Source organism: Lolium rigidum, chromosome 2 (genome assembly GCF_022539505.1).
Source record: "Lolium rigidum isolate FL_2022 chromosome 2, APGP_CSIRO_Lrig_0.1, whole genome shotgun sequence".
NCBI classification, from domain to species: domain Eukaryota; kingdom Viridiplantae; phylum Streptophyta; class Magnoliopsida; order Poales; family Poaceae; genus Lolium; species Lolium rigidum.
The window spans coordinates 44847813-44869435 of NC_061509.1; the positions used below are offsets into that span (position 1 = coordinate 44847813).

The 21623-nt window shown below is 45.3% G+C and overlaps 1 protein-coding gene across 1 annotated transcript; it reads left to right on the forward strand.

The window, feature by feature from the left end:
- Positions 1-16286: 16286 nt before the first annotated feature.
- LOC124691679 (bax inhibitor 1) lies at positions 16287-19689 on the forward strand. Its single transcript, XM_047224954.1, has 6 exons — positions 16287-16477; positions 17669-17812; positions 17951-18042; positions 18882-19068; positions 19183-19338; positions 19440-19689. Exons 1-6 carry the CDS (start codon positions 16370-16372, stop codon positions 19494-19496), a joined length of 744 nt encoding a protein of 247 aa, XP_047080910.1. The 5' UTR covers positions 16287-16369; the 3' UTR covers positions 19497-19689.
- Positions 19690-21623: the final 1934 nt, after the last annotated feature.

Genomic DNA, 21623 nt, shown 5'->3' on the forward strand with positions numbered 1-21623 from the left:
CTACCATTTCAACACCCAACTTTAAGTGTGTCACCCTACGGTTCGTGAACTATGCGGACATGGTTGAGTACTCACTCCGACCAATAACCAATAGCGGGATCTGGAGATCCATAATGGCTCCCACATATTCAACGATGACTTTAGTGATCGAATGAACCATTCACATCCGATACCAATTCCCTTTGTCACGCGATATTTTACTTGTCCGAGGTTTGATCATCGGTATCACTCTATACCTTGTTCAACCTCGTCTCCTGACAAGTACTCTTTACTCGTACCGTGGTATGTGGTCTCTTATGAACTTATTCATATGCTTGCAAGACATTAGACGACATTCCACCGAGAGGGCCCGGAGTATATCTATCCGTCATCGGAATGGACAAATCCCACCGTTGATCCATATGCCTCAACTCATACTTTCCGGATACTTAATCCCACCTTTATAGCCACCCATTTACGCAGTGGTGTTTGGTGTAATCAAAGTACCTTTCCGGTATAAGTGATTTACATGATCTCATGGTCATAAGGACTAGGTAACTATGTATCGAAAGCTTATAGCAAATAACTTAATGACGAGATCTTATGCTACGCTTAATTGGGTGTGTCCATTACATCATTCATATAATGATATAACCTTGTTATTAATAACATCCAATGTTCATGATTATGAAACTAATCATCCATTAATCAACAAGCTAGTTTAAGAGGCATACTAGGGACTTCTTGTTTGTCTACATATCACACATGTACTAATGTTTCGGTTAATACAATTATAGCATGATATATAAACATTTATCATAAACATAAAGATATAAATAATAACCACTTTATTATTGCCTCTAGGGCATATCTCCTTCACCTCCTTTCTTCTGTTTAACTCAGCTGTCTGTTTTTCCAATTCCCTTGCAGCTCGTGCGAGCCTGTATTGATATGCTTGTAATTCTTCTGGCGTGACTGTGGTGGCCATTGGTTCTGAGCCATCCATAGCTCTTGCGGCTCTATCTCGCGGCCGTGGCCCGATATATTTATTGCCCAGGCCTCCTCGCAAATCAGAGGGATCGACGTATGGATTTCCCAAATCGTCGAAAGCCTCAGATGTTTCCTCCTGATCACGACTTGGCTCTCCGATGACATTAATCTGATGATACTTTGTATTCAGATCTATGTTGGGTTTGGTGACACCATCATGAAGATTGGCGAAGACCTTGCCCACTGTAGTAGATTTGTCGATGAAGTCGTAGCTGTCGACACTGCTTGAGCCATCGCTTATATAGGAGTCCGCAGATGACTCAAACGACATGTCGCTGAAGATCTTGGCAAGTTTTTCTCTTGCCCTGGTGCTGATGAAGCGTGACGACGAAGTTTCTTCCTCTCCTGATTCGGTTGACGATGTATAGATTGAAAAATCGGAATCGACCGCCGACGATCCCGACGAAATCGGAATTTCGACACGATACGATCCCTCTTTCTCGACGCAAAAGTGAAATCTTCCGAACGTCATCTCCATAGGCTCCTCCAGATACGCATATGCATCCAAACGGGAGGGCGGGTGAGGAACAAAATCGACAAGACCAGTTGCGATCTGTTTACCTCGATCCATCGCGTTGCTTGCGGTTGATGAAGTCGACGATCTTGAACGTGCCATCGAGATCGGATCCTTGACGTCTCTAGTTCCCACAGACGGCGCCAATTGACAAGGTATTAACTTGTCAATGCCTACGGGTTGTAGACTAGGGTTTAGTTGGAAGTAGAGGGCAAGTAGATCTCGAAGGTTTCAGCCGAAAAGTACTTGAGGATTATGAAAACTAGGGTTTGAGAGACAATGATTCGATGCTTTCTTTGTCCCTCGACTCCCCCTTATATAGGAGACGGAGCCGAGGGATTCGTATTGTACAAGTTACAGAGTCCGGGAATGTTTCTAACTCATCCCGCAAGATTACAAATAGTGCTTCCTATTACAACTCTAACTTTCCTTAATAATATCTTGGGCTTCCGAATCTTCTTATTCTTCGGGTAGTGGGCCTCCAATAAACCCCGGGAACTATCTTCGGCAGGCCCATTGGGGATGCCTATGTCACCGCTGCTGCCCGGACAAGTCCTAGGGTTTCCCCCGGTATGCGGAGGTGATGAGGGAGAGGTACACGTGACACCCTTCAAGAAGGAATGGCGGCCCCCACAGGTGTCGCCGCGTCGGTGTCGGACAAGCCGGCAGGGATTTCTCCCGACCCAGACCGCCACCACCCCGAACAATCCGAATTGCTCCACTCTACCTGTCGTCCACCAGGTACGCCACCACGGTCTTGAAGCCATCCTCGCCACCGCTCAAAGGTCACCAACACAAGGCCTAGAAGCAGAAAAGGCGAGCGCAAGGTAGGGAATAGCAGCAGCACAACCACGCGGGAGGGAACAACCTCCACCGCCGGAACTGGCGGTAGTCGACCGGACGTAGCAGCAAGAACAAGCCAGGCCCAACCTAGCCCGACAGAGTGCTCGCCGCCACGCTGCAACTGGCCGATTGTGTGCCGCTGTCGCCAACCACTGTCACCACACCTTCGCTGCTACCAGGGGCGCCGACGTCGAGCTAGGGGCCAGAGGACCGCCCCAACCTAGATCGGGCCTAGATCTGGGCAGAGCGGGCGCCACCAGCCGCCCGGCCACTCCGCCGCCCCGCTGCCAAAGGCAGCGTCGTCGCGTCCGCTTCCAGCCGGCATGCGGAAACCACACCGCCAGGTCGACCGCCGCCATCGAGGAGCCGCCCGCGCCCCCCTCCGCGCGATGGGTAAAGGCGACCCCGCCGCCACCGGCACCGCACGGACAACGCCCGGCGGCCCACGCCGACGGCGGCGGCGGAGAGAGCTGGGAGGAGGGAGCTGGGAGAGGGAGGGCCTAGGGTTTCGCCCGTCGCCCACGGGGGGCGAGCGAGCGAAGCGGTTTTTCGTTTCTCTAACTTTGCTTTGATCAAAGCATCATCATTTTTATATCCGGTATTCCAGCCTTTTGATTACGGATATGCATAAAAGCTTAGGCTGAACCAAGTTTGCATCAAAGAATGGTATCACTTCGTTCCACAATATAAGCCGTTTTAGAAGCTATTTGTAGTTTGTTATTGTGGAATGGAGGTGTAGTATGTCAGACTTAATTAGTTTGCTAAAACGGCCTATATTGTGGAATGAAGGTGTAGTACAGTATGTTAGAGTCCTGTCGTTCCGATAGACAACGGCGGAACCAGAGACCGCCGCGGTGGAATGAATGCCATCGGAGGCGGCGTGGCTGGCCTCTTTGTGGCTGCTAGTCCTGTTCAGGTGATCGATCAACCATTGTCAAATGTCAAGCCACATGAATGAATTAAACTGGCTCTGTATTTAATTTTTTACTTCCTCCTGTTTGGCGTTGTCACGGTTTTCTGGATGTGCCGCTCTCTTTTCTGGATGTGTCGCCTGTTCAATTTTCTTTTCTGGATGTGTCGCCTGTTCAGCTTCTACGCTTCTTCTGGCACGAGCTGCGCTCTCGTTGTTTAGTTCTCCTGGTTTTACTCGTCTAGGCCAGCACAGGCTGCACTGCTGCAGCGCTAATGACTTTTGTTTATACCCTTTTTGAATCTTTTAGTGATCATGTTACTTTCGTGGTAAGAGCGTGAGCACCTACACAAGTAAAGTCAGTCGTCGCCCTTTCAACAATATGGTCATCTAGAATGATTATTTACCCTTTTCTGGACTTCAGTTATTTCGAGTCGTCACAGCATCAACAAAAAGTAAAGTCCGCGGCCCTTAATTTGTGCTGCTGTGATCTACTACCGATGTTCCAAAATATAATCCTTTTTAGAAAGTTAGTTGATAACACCAATTTTATTCCGATGACTTTGTATATTGATTAGATAACATGAATACATCCTATCGAAAATTATGTCAAAAAATTTCCTGGTTACAATTATGTCGAAAATTGATGGCGGTCAACTTAAATGAAGAGAGTGATCGTTTTGTCTGGGATCTGATATCCAATTGTTTGTTATGAATGATCATACCCTTTTTTTGTGAAAGTATCTCTCGAAGGTGAAAGTTCCCCTTAAAATAAAGATTTTTATGTGGTTCTTGAGCAATAAGGTTCTGTTAACTAAAGATAATTTAGCTAAACGCCACTGGAATGGTGTACGAAATGTGTTTTCTGCAGGGACCCAGAGACTATTCAACACATCTTTATTGAATGTCCTTTAGCTAAGCTTCTTTATTGAATGTCCTTTACTCTAAAAAAATATTCTTTAGCTAAGCTTCTTTGGCGTACGGTCAATTTCACTTATGATCTTCCAACTCCAACCAATATTACTAATATGTTTGGTAATTGGTTGAATGGAGTAGATAGACAATCTAAGACTTTTATCTGGATTGGGGTTTCCGCTTTACGTTGGTTTATATGAAGGGTCAGAAATGATATCATCTTTAACAAGAAAAATTCCTTTCATTTTTTGCAGGTTATCCATATGGTGGCACATTTGGTTTAGCTTTGGACCCTCCTTTCCCGGAGGGACAGAGGGATGCCATGGCTTCTGGATGCACACGTCTCCAGATGGTCGCTCAGGATATCTTGTGCCTGGCTGGCTGACGACATACTATGATACTATGTTGATGTGTAGTCATAGTATGTCTTGCTTTTTTCGCCGGTTGATTTCTGTATCAATTATTGGCGATGCTTGAATTGTAACCATACTGAATCTGAATCCTTTTAATAAATGGTCGTGTGCATCACCATGATGCAGAAGCCGAGTACATCCCCATTTCGAAAAAATGAATACATCCTATCGAAGAAACTGAAACACACATGAACAACGGGAATACAACCATCCTCCTAGCCACATTCTATCGACTCAAACCTCTCATAGCCTCCTTGGTGCACATAAACAAAACCCAAAAACAGAAAAGAGTTAGCAAATGCAATAATTGGATGCCATGGCATGCCAATCCTACAGGTATTGAAAACAAAAGAATGTGTAATAAAGTTGCTTAGTCTTCTCTTATGATGTGACCGAGAAGACTTTTTTTTTATCGAGCAGACTCTAAGGTTGCGTTATATCTCCTAAAAGTTGGATATTACACTTGAATGTGATTCTTTCCTTCATTTTATGTGTTATAAAGCACGAGAAATCAAATAGACCAATGATTACTTTCTCACACATTTCCCAGTACAGCTGGATTGTCACTAGCACGAAAACTACATGATGTGGGTATTACCCTTCGGGTAACCAGCATTAGGCTACCTCTCCTGGCCCAACTAGGAATCTACAAAGACTGCCCAATATCGAGGTGGGCCAGCACGTTGGTTCCGGAGGAGGAAGCTTATTCAAAGAAGGCTTCTTGATGAACAAGGCAAGAAGGCGCTATACAAAGAAAGATTGGCATAGATCTCTTTGTAACTTAGCCGAATCCGGACAGAACTCTCGAGACCTGGCCTGCTGTATAAAGGTCAGGAGAGGGTCTGCCGAAACACAACTTACACATGTAGAATCACCACAAGATCAGATCTAGAGCTTAGAACCTTAGCCTCTCGACGAGATGATCACCATAGCCTATCGGCTACCTCACTGTAACCCGATATTTTTACAATAATCAATATCAGACAAGAATGAAGTAAGGGTTTTACCTCATCGAGGGCCCCGAACCTGGGTAAATCTCTCTCCCCGTTTGTTTGGTTACCGATGTCTCGTGCTAGCCTGCAGGATTCTGTCAACCCTAAGCCTCTTATGATGGGCATTGCCGGGGAGCACCCCTGACACTACACATACATGATTTTTGGTCACACAATTTTCTTGGCGAAGCCTAACATGCCAGGAGGAAGTATTGTTATTGTGTTGTTTCGCTTCACTGAGTTATTGAAATCATGCATTTTTTTCTCGAGCACGCATCGAAATGCGGGTCATTTTTGTAGTAGAAGGGAGCATCAAGATGGCACGGAGTTTTTACGGGTCATTTTTGTAGTAGAAGGGAGCATCAAGATGGCACGGAGTTTTTACAGCCGGCCCAAAAAATAAAAATAAAATAGAAAGCGTAGCGCAAAGCAAAACTAGGAAAACAAATTAAGTGAGGCAGCCAAATTAATAACTGCAGAGAGCTACCCTAGAACCGCATGCTTTGTGTATGATGTATTTTGGATGATGACAGGTCGATGGAAACATACTGCCAATAATTCAAGCGAGTGCATGGCCATGCTCTTGCGTACGTACTACATTTTGGAAGGGAAAGCACACACTCAAGATGTGTAGCTAGTGTACATGAATCATTAGCCGACGGCTGCTAAATTAGCTAAATGCCAGTGTAGTGGCACCGTGGCACAAGACATGACGGTCACCCTCACCCTGATACTCTCTATATAGCTTCCCCCAGCGACCTCCTGCTGGCCCGGCCCCACCGTCTGGTCTCGCTCTGCCGCGAAGCTTCCCCGGATGCGCCACGTGGCTACACGGCATTGGCTGGGGGCAGGTAGTTCGCGTCATCCGTCCAGCGGCCGTTCTGTTCGTCGTGCCCGCGCGCGCGGGGGCATGGTGTGACGTTTTTTTTTTTTTTTTTTTTTTTTTTGCATGGTAATACGATTCTCATTGATAAATCAAAGACGAGATACAAAGTACGTATACACCGATCTTACAGATCTGGAAAGATAGGATAAACCTATGTGACAAACCACCGCCTATCCATCTTCTTTGGCACCACCGTAGCAGCCACCAAGGAGAAAATGGACAGATCACCTCTTCACCTGAGCTCGACGCGGCTCCATCGCTGATCATCAGCTTTTCGGACCTCCAATGTAGTTTGCCATAGGACAAACCATTGTCGTTGAAAGAATCAGACCAGGGCAGCATGTCCCTGGACACGCCATCGAACTTCAGCACTGGCACCCACGCACGACGATGTCGGAGTAGGGAACCACACTACAAGGATTCCCATCTATTGCAACAATAAAATTTGCAACGGCCATCTTTTGTTGCAATAAAATGCGATATTACCACAAAATTCTAGTTCGTGGTAATAGGCTCCATATATTGCCACAGTTTCGTTTCGTCGCGCTAAGTAATTTTTTTGTTGCAATAGAAGCCACGTATTACCACAAGTTGCATCATCGTTGTAATATGGTACCGATATTGCGACAATTACGCTGCGTTGCGTGAATTAGTCATTTTGTTGCAATAGAGAGTAGGTATTGCAACAAAATAAATCTTTGTGGTAATATTTGGACATATAGTTCAACAATTTCGACATGTGGTGCTAGTTATAGATATTGTTGCAAAAAATAGCTTCCTATTGCGACAAAATATGTATTGGTTGTAATAGGACGAGTTTTTTTTTTTTGCCTCAACTTCATTGTGTTGCAATAAGTATTACATATTGCGGCAAATTATGCATCCATGGTAATATGTATAAGATATTGCAACAATCCCCTAGTGTTGGGAACAAGGAGCAAGATACTGCAACAATATTCTCTACGTTTTTTTCTTTATTTATTATACTTTTTTCTCACGATTTATAGAGGTATTACATGGAAACTCAAAACATGCAGGGTTCTAACCCTATTCGGCAAGCAAGAACAGTAGTTCACCCACCAGTTCACCAGGTTCCAATTGGTGATAGATTTGAGTCTCACTTGTCTTTTGAACAAGATCAATGGCTTCGAGCTCGAACCAAAGGGCTTTCATGCCGCTAGGCCAAATATGGAATACTGACGGACCATGCTATATTCTGGAGTGAGGCACGCGGGCCTGCCCAACCCTGCATGAAAGAAACTGTGCCTGCCTGCACTACTAAAAATCTACAATTTACCTAGAACTATAACATTTACGTAGAGCTAAATTTTATCCTTATAGGGTTAAAAACAAATAAATAGTAAAATCTAGGTAAAAAAGAACTGAGTGAAAAAAAAGTAAAAAAAAAAAATTACTTGGAGTCTTTATGTATGCTCTAGGTAAAGAGACGTCCATTCTTTCTATTTCACTGTTGCCTTTCGCAAAAAGAAAGTTCGACTGTTGCCCAAGTAAACCGCGCCTTATTATTTCAGCAGTGCTCTTCTAGGCCCACTTGTCGAAATGTTCAAAAAAATGGGCGCGCCAAGTGGAAAATTTCGCCAAGTTTCGGTCCGAGCCCATTCCCCTTCTCTCCTCCCGCTCGAGGCCGTCAAAATCATCTCCGGATGCCCGCCCACGGCCGCCAAAATCATCTCCGGATCCCCTCCTTCCATCACCTCGCCGCCGCTAAATTTCCTTGCTTTTCTTTGATCTGCCCGCCCTCCTCCCCGGCTTGCCCTCCCCGAACGCAATCGCCATGGCCGCGTCGTCCGCTGTGGTGAATCCGCCGCGGCGCGCCTGCTGAATCCATGGAGTCGCCACCTGTGCTGACTTCGGTGCGCCGCCGGCACTCAATCCTTCACGGCGCCCCGGCATGCTGAACCTGCGCCGCCGCCTGTGCTGGTTCCGACGCGTCGCCGCCGCTGAACCAATCGCGGCGCCCTTGGTTTGGTGGCCCGTCGTCATATCCGCCCATGGTTAGCTCTCTCGACCCCTTTGCATGTATCTCTCACCACGTGGTAGTTCTGGTTCTTACTAGACTAGATTTGATTGGTCTGTGGCCTCCGTTATTGGGGAAGAAGTGCTCTGAACATTGTAGCGCCATGTAGTCGTCTTGACACGGCCCTTTCGTGAATCCTCCCACTAAATCGTTGCTGTTGAGATATATTTCATTTACCTCCGTTGAATTGATACTTAACCACAGGAGTCCATCTGTCCGAAGCCACAAACGGTGACTCTCGTAGCAATTTTTTTTATCCTAGTTGATAGTTTTACATGCAGTTCCCATGCACTGTATCTGGCTTTGGTGTAGGTGTACTGCAGAAATAATGCAGGTGTGATGTTTTGTTCTTTCCAACTGTCCGTAGATGAGGTTGAGATGCAGTTTACCACCAATCTGGTATTGTGTTTAGCTGGCAGCAGTCTTGAAATAGACAGTATCGATGGAGGATATTTGTTTCAGTCCTTATGCTATCCTATGTCATTTAAATTGTATAGCTAAAGAGTTGAGGCCTGTATATCAGCTCTAGGAAAACAAAGAGACAGAGCAGATGCTCGTGAAGGGAACTTTACTATCTGAATGATTTGTTTAAGTCAACATAATTCTGCATACTAGTTACAATCGTTGCAACTAACCTGCTGATGCATTTTAGACAGAGTTGATATTTTATCTTCAAGTGCATATACTTATGTTCATAGGAAAATGAGAAAGAATACACATGCTTATCAATTCTGTTAATCGTTGAATTAATGGAACCTGGCTACATAGTAGTTGTAAGTAACAAAAAGTCAACTTAAGTTCCAGTAATCCAAAGTTATGGAGTGTTGATACTGTCATATAGTAAAGGCAGCCCAGATGGTTATGTTTAACATAAATAAACATAGAAAACTAAGGAAAGTTGTATATTCTTGCATTGTATGTTTCCTTTACCGGCATATATTTTGGCCAGTCCCAGAACTCCTACCTTTATACCTGTAGAATGAAGTATTTTTAAGTGGGTACTGAGAGTTGTACACATTTTTACAGATATTTCAAGCCAGATCCAAACTTCCAATTTCATTCTTCAACGATCACATTTGTTCTACTCTGGAAATTCACCACATATTGTTCTCTCTGCCAAAGCTGTATCACATTTAAATATGCAAGACTGCAAAACTACTTAAAGAGGTAATCCAACTTTGAAACGAGGTTGGTCCACACTAGATCTAGTGTGATGCATGTATCAAGTGGATGTTGTTTATGCCTGATCCTATCAGGAGCAGGTGTACAGCAGGTATGCTCGAGGTAATTAATGCAGTACTGTTTTTAGTTTTGAGTGTCTCATAAGCTGAGGATAATTTCAGTACCCTGCCTTTGGTAAATTTTGTTATAAATTAATTGAAGTTTTGTTGTCTAAGTTAGAAAAGAAAAGATGGATGCCAAAGATAACTATACCATAGTTTGCAGTTGGGATGTAAATAAAAGATTTTGCACTTGAATGTTCATGCTCGCATGCTTGTTTACAGTTGCAGGGTGCTAAATGTTAAAATTTCAGTATATTGATAGGGTCTACGTAATTAGCTGAAGAGAACATGGAGATGCTTGCTTCAAGAGCTACTGCTAATTTGAATGAGGACATATCAGTATTCGGGCCTGGAGGTCTTGTACCTATAGTATGCAAATGATATCCTGGTTCCTATCAGTTATGCATCAACTGGAGACAACAGAGAAGGATTTGCCATCTTCATGCCCTTTCAAGTGGAGGTTAGTTCCTCACTTCTTTCACCATCGTTTCTCTTTGAGATTCTAGGTTCTTAAAATGTAATATTTGTAGCTTTCTCAGTAGTATGGCAGCTTGATCATTACAAGGCTCTGATTGCTTTGTGAGATAAAGAAATTCATGTACTTCAATGCAGCTGTGAAATACTAAAAAATTTGTCTGGTTCTTTTTCATAGGCTAATTCGGTTATCTCTTAGTAGTAGAGTTTTCTTCTGCATACTGCAAGTCATTTATGTTTTTTGCATGTGATGTGTGAACACTAGTGCAACCATTGATCTAGAACCATGTGTGTTTTCAGTATCATATTTGTATGTTCTGTTTGTATGCAGGTGTTCGTGCAAAATTTGTGTTTCAGCATGTACACCACCAAGCACCAAGTATCTATCATTTCGCATCAAATAGATGTTTCCTGTAACTTATGTTTCATTGGACATATGCACCTTTTAGCTACCAGTTTCTAAATTTAGTGTATGTTATATCATGCTGAGAAGGGATAAATAGTCTGTATGTGCGAGAATTAATGCAAGCTAGTATTGGTTGTGGTCGCAGTTGCTTCTCGCTACAATTTTTTTGCCCCTTGTGATAGCTAATGATTTGGTTCCATGAAACTAAGTTTTGTTGAAATAGAGTATTGCCGCAAAAAAATTTAAATTGTCGCAATAGTTTCTCAGTGCAAACATTTTGCCCGTTGTGATAACTATTTATCAACACCAATATGAGTATGTTGCAATTTCCTATTACAACGACTACAATGTTTGTTGCTATAAGTGGCAAAATTCCTAAGGCCACAAAAACAAGGATTGTTGCTATAGTTTCTTGCCACGATTGACTACTGCCATGAAAGGGTATGTGCCACAAAACGAGCATGGCTGGCATAGGTTATTACCACAAATATTTATTGCCACGAGCTATTAGTTGCCACGATTTGTTACATGTTGCATTATAGCTATCTCCACAAATCAAATTGTGGCATCAAGTTAGTGTTGCCACGGGTAAAAATGTGGCAACTGCCCACAAAGTTGTTGCAATAGCATACACTATTGCCACGATTGCTTTTTTGTGGCAATAACCTATTACCATGTGTCCAATCGCAACGGCTGCCAACGAATTTCATTTCGTGGCAATAGATACGTATTGCCACAATTCGATGTGTATTGCGACAATTTTTTTTGTTGCAATAGACCCAAATCCTTGTAGTGCCAGAACCATCAATCTTCAACCACGAACCCACCACAAGGTGCACCATCTTCCAGTTGTCACCACTGCAGACCACCGTCTGCACGTACTCCTGGATGAATCCTCTCTGCTTCACCTTGGCGTCGGAGACAACGCCGCAGCAACGGGGACAAAGCAGGAGGAAAAAACCATCTGATGGAGTCGCCGCCGCTGCCTCGCCGACACCATCCATGAACCCTAAAGCCACCGATCTGAAAGATTGGCAAGCACACAGTGCCACCAACTCCGAGACGCCGCCATGAAGGACAACGCCGGTGTGGGAGAAGAGTTGAGGCAGATTTATTTGCCCGGGCGCCGCTCCCACCACCCCAACGGCGCGCCATGCCAGAGAACTCCTAGCCCTAAGTACCATGCAATTTGTGCGGCGCGCCGCGCGCGCAAGGCTTAATAATTTGCAAAAGGATGTATACTCTACTAATGTACGTCGTTACGTACGTAGGCGTGGTGTGACTGGTTGAAGGGATCAATTACCAATGCATGGCTTGGAGTCGGAGGATAGTCTCACACATATATATGTTCTTATTTGTGGACGGAGGGAGTATTGCATATATGGCTACTTTCCATCCGTCCGAAGTTTTGGTCGACTTTACCTAGTGCATCGAGCCACAACCTCTTCAAATGCAATGTTAAAAAGAACTTCGCCGGCAACATCGAACCCACGTCTAAGGACTGGAATAACCTAGACGTGACACAAAGTGTTGAAACATATCGCATATCCTCTTTCCATCGGGGTTTAGACTTTGGATTGAGTAGGTTAGTGCATCAATTCAATAGGACAATCCTAAGTGTCGAATATACCGTAGCAATAAAATTTCTCCGTACTACCTTTATGAACATACCCTAGATACAAAATATACACTACATACATTACTAAGGGTATGCTCAGTCAATGCTCAAACTTGCCCCACCTCTACGATGGCTCTTTTTTGTTGGTGTTGCCAAAATTTGTCCATTCTCGATCCGGATCCCTAGAAAAGGAGGCTTGAAACGCAAACTCGATCCGTGCACCACTGAGCATTCAATGAGGCTGATCTTTGCAAGCATCGTCGAGCTTTGGGAGCTTCTTCGGGAAATGCATATCCTCCTTTGTATGAACTCCATCGCTTGGAAATGCGTACCCTCGAGAGCTTATTCGGCGACACCAGCCTATAGGTGTCAATTCCTTGGGTCTCAAGCTCCTTTTGACATGAAAAAGATATGGAGGAAACATGCGGAGCCGAAGTGCAGATTTTGTGCATGGTTGGTGGTGCACATGAAGATTCACACGGCGGATGTGCTTGCCTTGGAGGGTGGCCTCACCACCAGATGTACAAGCTTTGTCACATCCACTCGAAGACGGCTCAACATCTTTTCCATGGATGCACTTTCATCTCTAAAGTCTGGGACTCCGTGCTCACATCTAGCGGCCTACCTGTGCCGCCTGCCCACTCACACGAAACAAAGACCATGTGCACGAGAAGTCAACGTGAGAGGGCACGAAGACCAAGATAGACCCACTCACACGGCGAGATACCCCTGCCACGTGAGTGTGGCAAGATACTCCTTGGTTCACATAAATCAAAACCCAAAAAGTTGGAAAAGAGTTAGAGAATGTAAGTTTTGGATGTCATGGCTTGCCAATCCTAGAGTAATTGAAAATAGGAGAATATGTAATGAAGTTGTTTAGTTTTCTCTTATGATGTGATCGAGCAAACTTTAATGTCGCATTCTATCTTGTAAAAGCTGGATATTGCACTTGAACACGATATATTTCTTTCTTGAAATGTTGTGCTATAAAGAGGGAGAAATCAAATAGACCCTTGCATGATTGCTTTCTCACGATGAGTCTAGTCATCCGTTTCCTGCTAGATAGGTGTTGGATCCGCGCTATCATGAAGACTACATACACATGTTTTTGGTCACATAATTTTCTTGGGGAGGTGAAACCTAACATGCTATATATGAGGAATTATTGTTCTTATTCTCGTTTAATTCATGGCGACGAGTTATCGAAATCGTGCTTGCTTGCTTTTCTTTTCTCTCAAACACGCATAAGAATGTGTGCCATTCGTATTGGAAGGGAGAGCGCCGAGTTTCACAGCCAGCTCAAAAAACAAAAGGAATGGAAAGCAAATCGTAGAGGGAAAACAAAGTGCAAGAACCCGAAATAGCTGTGTAGAGCTGCTACCCTAGCAAACACATGCTTTGTGTATGGTATTTTGTTGTTGTTGAATGATGCCAGATCGATGGAAACATACCGCCAACAATTCAAGTGAGTGCATGCCCATGGGCCATGGCTCTTGCGTACATTTGGAAGGGAAAGCACACACTCAAGATGTGTATGTGTACATGGATCCTTAGCCGACGGCTGCTAAATTGGCTAAATGCCAGTGTGGTGGGCAGAATGCATGACGAGCACCGTTACACTCTATAGCTTGACGATTGTTTTTAGCGAAGTCAGTCGCCTGCATAGTTGTTTTGGTACGTGCGCGGCCCCGGCGACTGCACAGTGGGTCCTCCGTACCGTAAGTAACCCTGGTGTGGCCCACCGCCCGGTGGGTCCTGGTTCCAGAAGAGAAGATAAAGCGCAAGCAAGGTTTCCATATTTGTTCGCGCAAGTTCCCCCAGCGACCACCTGCTGGCCCGGCCGCACCGTCTGGTCTCGCTCTGCTGCGAAGCTTCGGTATCTCGTGCACGCCACGTGGCTACACGGCATTGGTTCGGGCCACGTAGATCGCGTCATCCATCCAGCCAGCGGGCGTTCGGTTCGCGGGAGCATGCAGTGTAGGCGTGATGTGGTTGGTTCAAGCGATCAAGATATGGTCAGCTCTTGGTCATTCCCCTTGCTCAAGAATTCGACAAATCTCGCCTTCGCTAGCTTGGTCAACCCACTGCATGGCCGGCTTGAAGGATAGTCTATGCGTGAGCACATAGACGCCCTGTGCGCTCACGGTGTCTGTGTAGATTCAACGTAACGAACTCGTCTAAGAGAACATACATTTACCACGAAAGAGGATCGAACCCGGTTTTATGCATGAGTCACGCATGATGCCAAGTCCACTATTTTATCCAAATATAGATAGATATAAATAAAACCAACCCCTTCATCATCTAACTTGGTCCGCAAGAGCGACCGCTTCTGATTCCTCTCAAACCAATCTTTCCCCAACGTACTAATATAGCAACCACATGGTACAACTGCTAGGACCACAACACAAGTAAATAATAAATCCTAAGAAACACAAAAGAACGAAAAGAGAAACTAATGTTGATAAGGTCGGATAAACTAAAATGAAGATGTCCCCCCGCTGCGCCCTCTGAAGAATCCTCACCACGCTCGTACCACTCTTATGCGCTGCATACCAAGCAGCACCTTCAAGAAAATAATGCGACGACGACAATGTTGCTGCCCGGACTGGTCTTAGGGTTTCCCTCGGCACGTGCATGGGCAAGGGAGGAGTGTTTCACCAAACGCCCTTCAGGAAGGAAGGGTGTCGCCCGCGAGCATCACTGCGTCGGTGTCGGCTAAACCGACGAGGATTTCATCCGGCCCTCACATCCCCTCCCCAAATGCTCCATGGTGCTCCCCCAAACTCGCCGCCTACCACCATGGCCTTGCAAACACCAACGTCGTCGCCTACCTCGCATAGTACTTACTTTCTGGAAGCAATCAACTAATAATGTAGTACAAGGACTCCAAATTTCTGTTATTCCTGAGCATGCTTATACCGAGGACCCAATATGCTCAAGAAACTCCAAACCTTTCAAGAGGGCAGTTGCTTCCAATGTGGCTGCACTTATGATACTTTGAAGAACGAGCTGAGGACCCAACGAAGAAAGAATCCATTGGCTACGAGCCAATGGAGGATGAGGAGCTCACGGAGGAGGCCTCAATCGCACGTGCCATCGAGCTCTCCAAAATACAAGAGCTCACGAAGTGGGTGGCCTCCAAGAGTTAATCGAACTCTTGCACTAGCAGGCCACGGCGACGCCGGCTCCGCTAGCACCATAGCAGCTGCCACTTCCTCCTCCGGCGTCCAGTGATTGGCTGTTGCCGCGGGTCTTCAGCCACCTTGGCGAGGAGAACTAGAAGCCGATGGCCTAGTCAAGACGCTGCCAGCCTCCGCACCATTATCTTTTTTTTCTTTTTAAATGTATAAAACATGGATTATTGAGAATTTTTGTAAATTATATTTATGTTTTTTCCTTGCCTGCTTTTTTTTTTTGTGTAGTTTGATCCCGCTGGGGCCGCTAGCAACCGCAAACGAATCTAGATCTCTTTCACCAGACCACCGCAAATGGATCGAAACACACAATTTTTTTAGCCCACACAATTGAAGATGGTCTTAGTCCTTTGCTATTTTCTCGAGGGCTAACCAAGTAGGAGTGGACGTGCACGTTTAACTGCCGACTACTCGACGTCGACGGTACATCCCAATTTCAGTGTCACTTCCCAAACAAAGAAGGCAGCATTTTCACATGAAATTTCACTTGCCTTCCCATACACGAGTAAGTATCGTCGAGAGAAAAAAAAAGTCACTCGCGCCTGCGTGTGCCGCGCGCGTGACGGCCGAACCTTCTGGTCCTCTCTCGTGCCGTGCACAACACAACAAATATGGCACCTTCGCGAAAACTATCGGCGCGATACCGCGCCGCTTCCTTCCGCTCGAATCAACTGTTCCTCTACGCGTGCGTGCGCCCCATATAAATATCCCCTCTCCCTTCTCCTCTTCCATTAAATTGAAATCCATCCAAGCCAAACCAAGCCAGACCCATCGGTTCGAAATCGAAGCCGGCAGACAGAGACACGGACTTCGCGTGCGAGCCAGGCGACGCCGCTTCGCGTCAGGGATCGATGGACGCCTTCTTCTCGACCTCGTCGGCGGCGGCCGGCGGCTGGGGCTACGACTCCCTCAAGAACTTCCGCGAGATCTCCCCCGCCGTGCAGTCCCACCTCAAGCTCGTACGTCCCCCACCCATTCCCCACCGTTCCCTCTCCCTCTCCCGCGCCGATTCGTTCGCCAAACAACTGCCGGTCCGTAGTTTCTAGGGTTCCCCGTACGGGACGCGCCCGTGGATGGTTCCGGGACCGCTCGCTGCTTCCGATGCCGCGGGCCGTCGATCTGCGCTGCGCGGTTCGTAGGTCGGCGGGATGGGGTTTCCGAGAGGGGAATTCCTTCCGCGGGATTTGCAATGCGGTCGGTGCTAGATTGCTCGTTGGCGCTGGCTGGGTTCGCTCCTCTCGTTCGATTCACGGTTTAGAGCCGATTGGATTTCTCGAAGCTGTGTATTACCGGTTGACATTTTAGTGGCTTCATTCAAGGGGGGAACCGCGGGGATTGTGCTGCGCAATGCGTTGCTCGTTGGTTGGTTAATTAGTTTGGGGAATATCTGTGGTGGTGGTTAATCTAGATTCTCCAGCGCGATTCGTGCCGATTGCAGCGGTCTATTCGGAAAATTTCCAGCGAATGCTAGTTGACTGGGCACAACTCTCCTCTCGGTGGAGACTTGTTTAATCTACTACTACTTGCTAGTTGCCTCTACAAACGTCCCTCTACTATTCAGTTTGTGCAGCGTATGCCCTGGTTGCAGAATCGTGACGAACCATTGCCAGGAGCTGGATGCTTCCATGCCATAATTAGGATAACCTGTTAGTTTTCGTCATTTGTCTTCTACCTTGAATCATCAACAGTTGCACGTACGTATCATGCACGGTAGCAATTTTGTTTCTATCAAGTGTCATTGTCAGATCGGATATGATATTGTGGGATGGCGGAATTGCTGTGCAGATAGATTAATCTTGTTGTTTTTTTAATTGTCCAGTGTCGTAAGGGTCAATTCCAGCTGTCCATTCGGAAATTTGACAACTGCTAGTCTGCTACTTGACTGGGACATACTCTCTGCTGCAGATTTGTTTAGTCTAGCTTGTTAGTTACCTGTGGATATAAGTTGCTTAACAATGGTCAGACTTTGTGCTCTCACGTCATGGTTACAAGTAGCAGTTGTTAATTTTGCCTTCGCTTCTCTCTTGAACGAACAGTTGTTACCTCGCGTGCACAGCAGTAATTTTGGTTTATGCATTCCTACCATGTGTCGTTATCACGCTGGATATGGATGGCTGCAGTGGCTTAACTCTGCTGATGTCTGCCTGCAGGTTTACCTGACCCTGTGTTTCGCTCTTGCCTCGTCGGCTGTGGGTGCTTACCTGCACATCGCCCTGAACATCGGCGGGTTGCTGACACTGATCGCGTGCATCGGATGTATCGCATGGTTGTTTTCGGTACCCGTCTATGAGGAGGTTCGTCTCACCTCCTTTTGACCTTGATTGCTATTGTTTGTTGCCTGCGCTCGTGGAATTTCGCTAGAAGTTTTCGTTCCGGAAATGTCAATCACATTGTGCGCTGACTTTTGTTCATGTGTATTTCCCTGTGAACAGAGGAAGAGGTTTGGGCTGCTGATGGCTGCTGCACTTCTGGAAGGGGCTTCGGTTGGACCTCTGATCGAGCTCACGATAGACTTTGACCCAAGGTACATGGAAACTTCTCCATGTTGCTGTTTCAAATGTGCTTTGTTCGTTATCAGTGGATTAGGAAAAAGCCTTCTGGTAGCAAACCAAGTTGGTGATGGCCTTTGACTATGTGCCATGGATTGAGTGGGACACAGATTGCTCGTGGAAAATACCGGTTGGATAGCTATTGATTGCTTGTCCACATCAATCATTATCTGGTTGTTTTGGGAAACATTAAATAGGTTGTAGGTTACATAAGTAAAATATACTGCCTCTCGATTGGTTTTTTTTTCTCTTGTGGTGCTCTTTCCCCCCTCCACTTCCCATAATGTAAGAACAGAGTACTTGTTATTCATGCATGCACCCTCGTCCCTCCATGGGGTATTATCGATAGTTATTTCATCTGATGTCTGCATTAGTTACTTATTTAAGATGCCATGTTTGTTTAATGCCATCGCTCTCTCATCAACATATTTTTCTTGCTATGTGATCTGTTTATTCTGATCAGTCTGCTCCTAGGATGGCAACTAATGCTAGTGTTAGTGGATGCTGTCTACATTTAGGACTTGGGCCCCCTCCCCTAGGGGTCTAGACACATTTGTTTGTGTGATGAAACCTATCAGTACCCACTGGGCATATGGGGCCCTTTGGGCTTCAATTTTGTTAATGACACTGAAGTTTGAGTCGCTGCAGATTTATAATGCTACTAGTACTATTTTGTGGTGTGGCGATAAATTGATACTATTTATTTGTTTGTTCTTTGTAGTACTCGATATTTGATGTTTCCATGACCTTAATCTTAGTTCATTGCTATTCAGTGTTCTCCTGCAATTGACATTCTGTTTCTCTGTGTCACCAGCATCCTCGTTACAGGATTTGTTGGAACTGCCATTGCCTTCGGTTGCTTCTCTTGCGCTGCCATCATCGCCAAGCGCAGGGAGTACATGTACCTTGGTGGTCTGCTCTCTTCTGGCCTGTCAATCCTGCTCTGGCTGCAGTTTGCCACATCCATCTTTGGCCACTCCACTAACAGCTTCATGTTTGAGGTGAGATTACATACTTGCCAACTTTGTTACCCTGGTGACCCAAACAACAATGTTACTCATCCTTCTAGTTTTCGCTGCATTAAACGATGACACAAATGGTTATGTGCTTTGCAGGTTTACTTCGGCCTGTTGATCTTCCTGGGGTACATGGTGTACGACACGCAGGAGATCATCGAGAGGGCACACCGGGGCGACATGGACTACATCAAGCACGCGCTCACCCTCTTCACCGACTTCATCGCTGTCCTTGTCCGGATCCTCATCATCATGGTGAGCACTGAAGCCACTTTGGCCGCCTACTAGTTCTCCAGTCACTGGTCACCACAATTTATGGTTCATGTTGTGCTGACGATGGTGGTTTCCATTTACAGCTCAAGAACGCAGGCGACAAGTCCGAGGACAAGAAGAAGAAGAAGAGGAGGTCCTGAACATACCGCTGCTGGTAGCACCACTACTACGTTGGAAAGCTGGTGAAGTAACTGGCGCCGTGTTCATCACTCTGTTAATTCGCGTGTGTGTGTGAATCTGATGCGAGCTTGAAACCTGTGCTCCTGTTGCGTTTCCTGCGTTGGTTGAAACCTGATACGCATTTTGTCAATGAAGAACATGGTTTCCGTTGTATGGTGCTCTCGCGTGTCCGTTTTAATTTTGGTGCACTATTCATTCATTTATGCGCCAAATGAATATCTGTATAGTATCAATTTCATTGGATGTTGCCATGATGCCTCGAACTAACCCCCGGGCATGCCTTAACTAGTAAGATTTCCTTTAGGGCAGTTTGGTACAAAAGAAAATTCACTAAAAATTTGGAGAATTCTTTTCGAAGGAATTTTTTTACTATAAAGCTTGGTTTGTAGTACCATTGAAAACTGTAGCGATTCTTTTTTATGGGCTACTTTGCACTCAATTTCACAAGAATATTTTTTCCTTCGCTCGTATGGAAATTTTTGTGTGAGAATCTCCCTCATCATGTTTCCAATGAGGTAACTGATCCACCGCATTTACTGGAGATTGGGAATCTTAACCTCAGCTCAGTGGTTCGTGTACACCACCCAGGCTTCTCGTTGTCGGAGGTGAAGACCCTGCGGCTAGGGAGGTCCATGATTTTCTTGAAATGAGATTTCGTCCCGCTATATTAATATATTAACCATGATATATCACCGTGTCGCGGTCGAAGGGGAAACACGTCGATGAAGATCCGGCAACGCTTCTGCAGGCCTGACTAGATTAGGTTTAGACAGGTGTAGAACATGGGCACCACTGAGTGAATAAGATTTCTGTTGCGGTCTTCCGATGGCGTCAGCTAGGACGGTAGCAAGGGAGGAGGGCGGCATCGGTGGTGGCCGGCGGCAGCGGTGGTATTTGACGGCAGTTAGGACATCGATGGCGGTTGTCAGATAGGTTTGGGGTGGGGGCGTTTAAACTGACTTGTCCCACCCCTCCCATCTTTGTCACCTTAAAAGGGTGGAGGTCAGCAAGACTGACCCTCCCCCAAAGTGTGTTGAGGGGGAGTCCAAAGACATTAGGACTCCTCTTTCCATAATAGGAGGGAGAAACCTAGTGCAACTAGGAGGGACCACCTTCCGCAACAATGATCAATGTCGAGCGGTTAATAACCGCAACGATCCCCACATATAACACAAAGATCTTAGTCGTGTGAACCTTCCATATTGATATTCGATACATATCATATTCCTTCTCGGTACTTTACATAGCCCAAGGTGAAACTCTAGGTTATTTTCGTTACCCGACATGTACTCCTTTATTCATCCTCACACCATCTATGTTCCTATGACATAACATCTTAGTCACGGGTGTCTGCCAGATAATGACGAACATCATGACACACGAGTGGACACCTGTAGTGTATCTCTACCTCGTTAGAGTGGCAATTCCCATTATCACATAAAATGATACTATAACATATTATCCGGTATGTACGAAGACTAACTTTATTGCCACTTAGTTACGAAGTGACGTTTGAAGATCTTGTGACATCCATATCATATCCTAGTTCATAATAGCATCATGGTATAACGATCTTTAGTAATGGTAATACTTAGTCTTTGAGAAACTACTGACAACTCTATTGACGATGTGTTTCACGATATATCACTTAGGGTCCCATCATCATTGTTGCACTAACAATATTGATCTCATATGATACCGACAACCTCGTAACAAACTTTACGTATTGCCCTATAGCAGGAAAAAATGAGACTATCAAAATATCACATCTGTTAGTCATTGAGGCATAACTATGAATATATTATTTGGTGTTTATAATTAACCAAATGTATTAGGATTTTGCTCTAATATCACGAATATCCTTAACTACTAAAATTATAGGATAGAACCATAAACTTAATTATGCAACAAGAAATATATAATAATACAACTTTATGATTACCTATAGGACATATTTCCTTCAAACACTACATAAAAAGGCCTAGTTAATTATCGGCTTCTCATAATAGCATGTCGATAAAAGAAGTAACCAATAGCAAAGGCCTATGATGTTTGTCTACCTCACAGTCCCCGAGTTGCAGAATAAT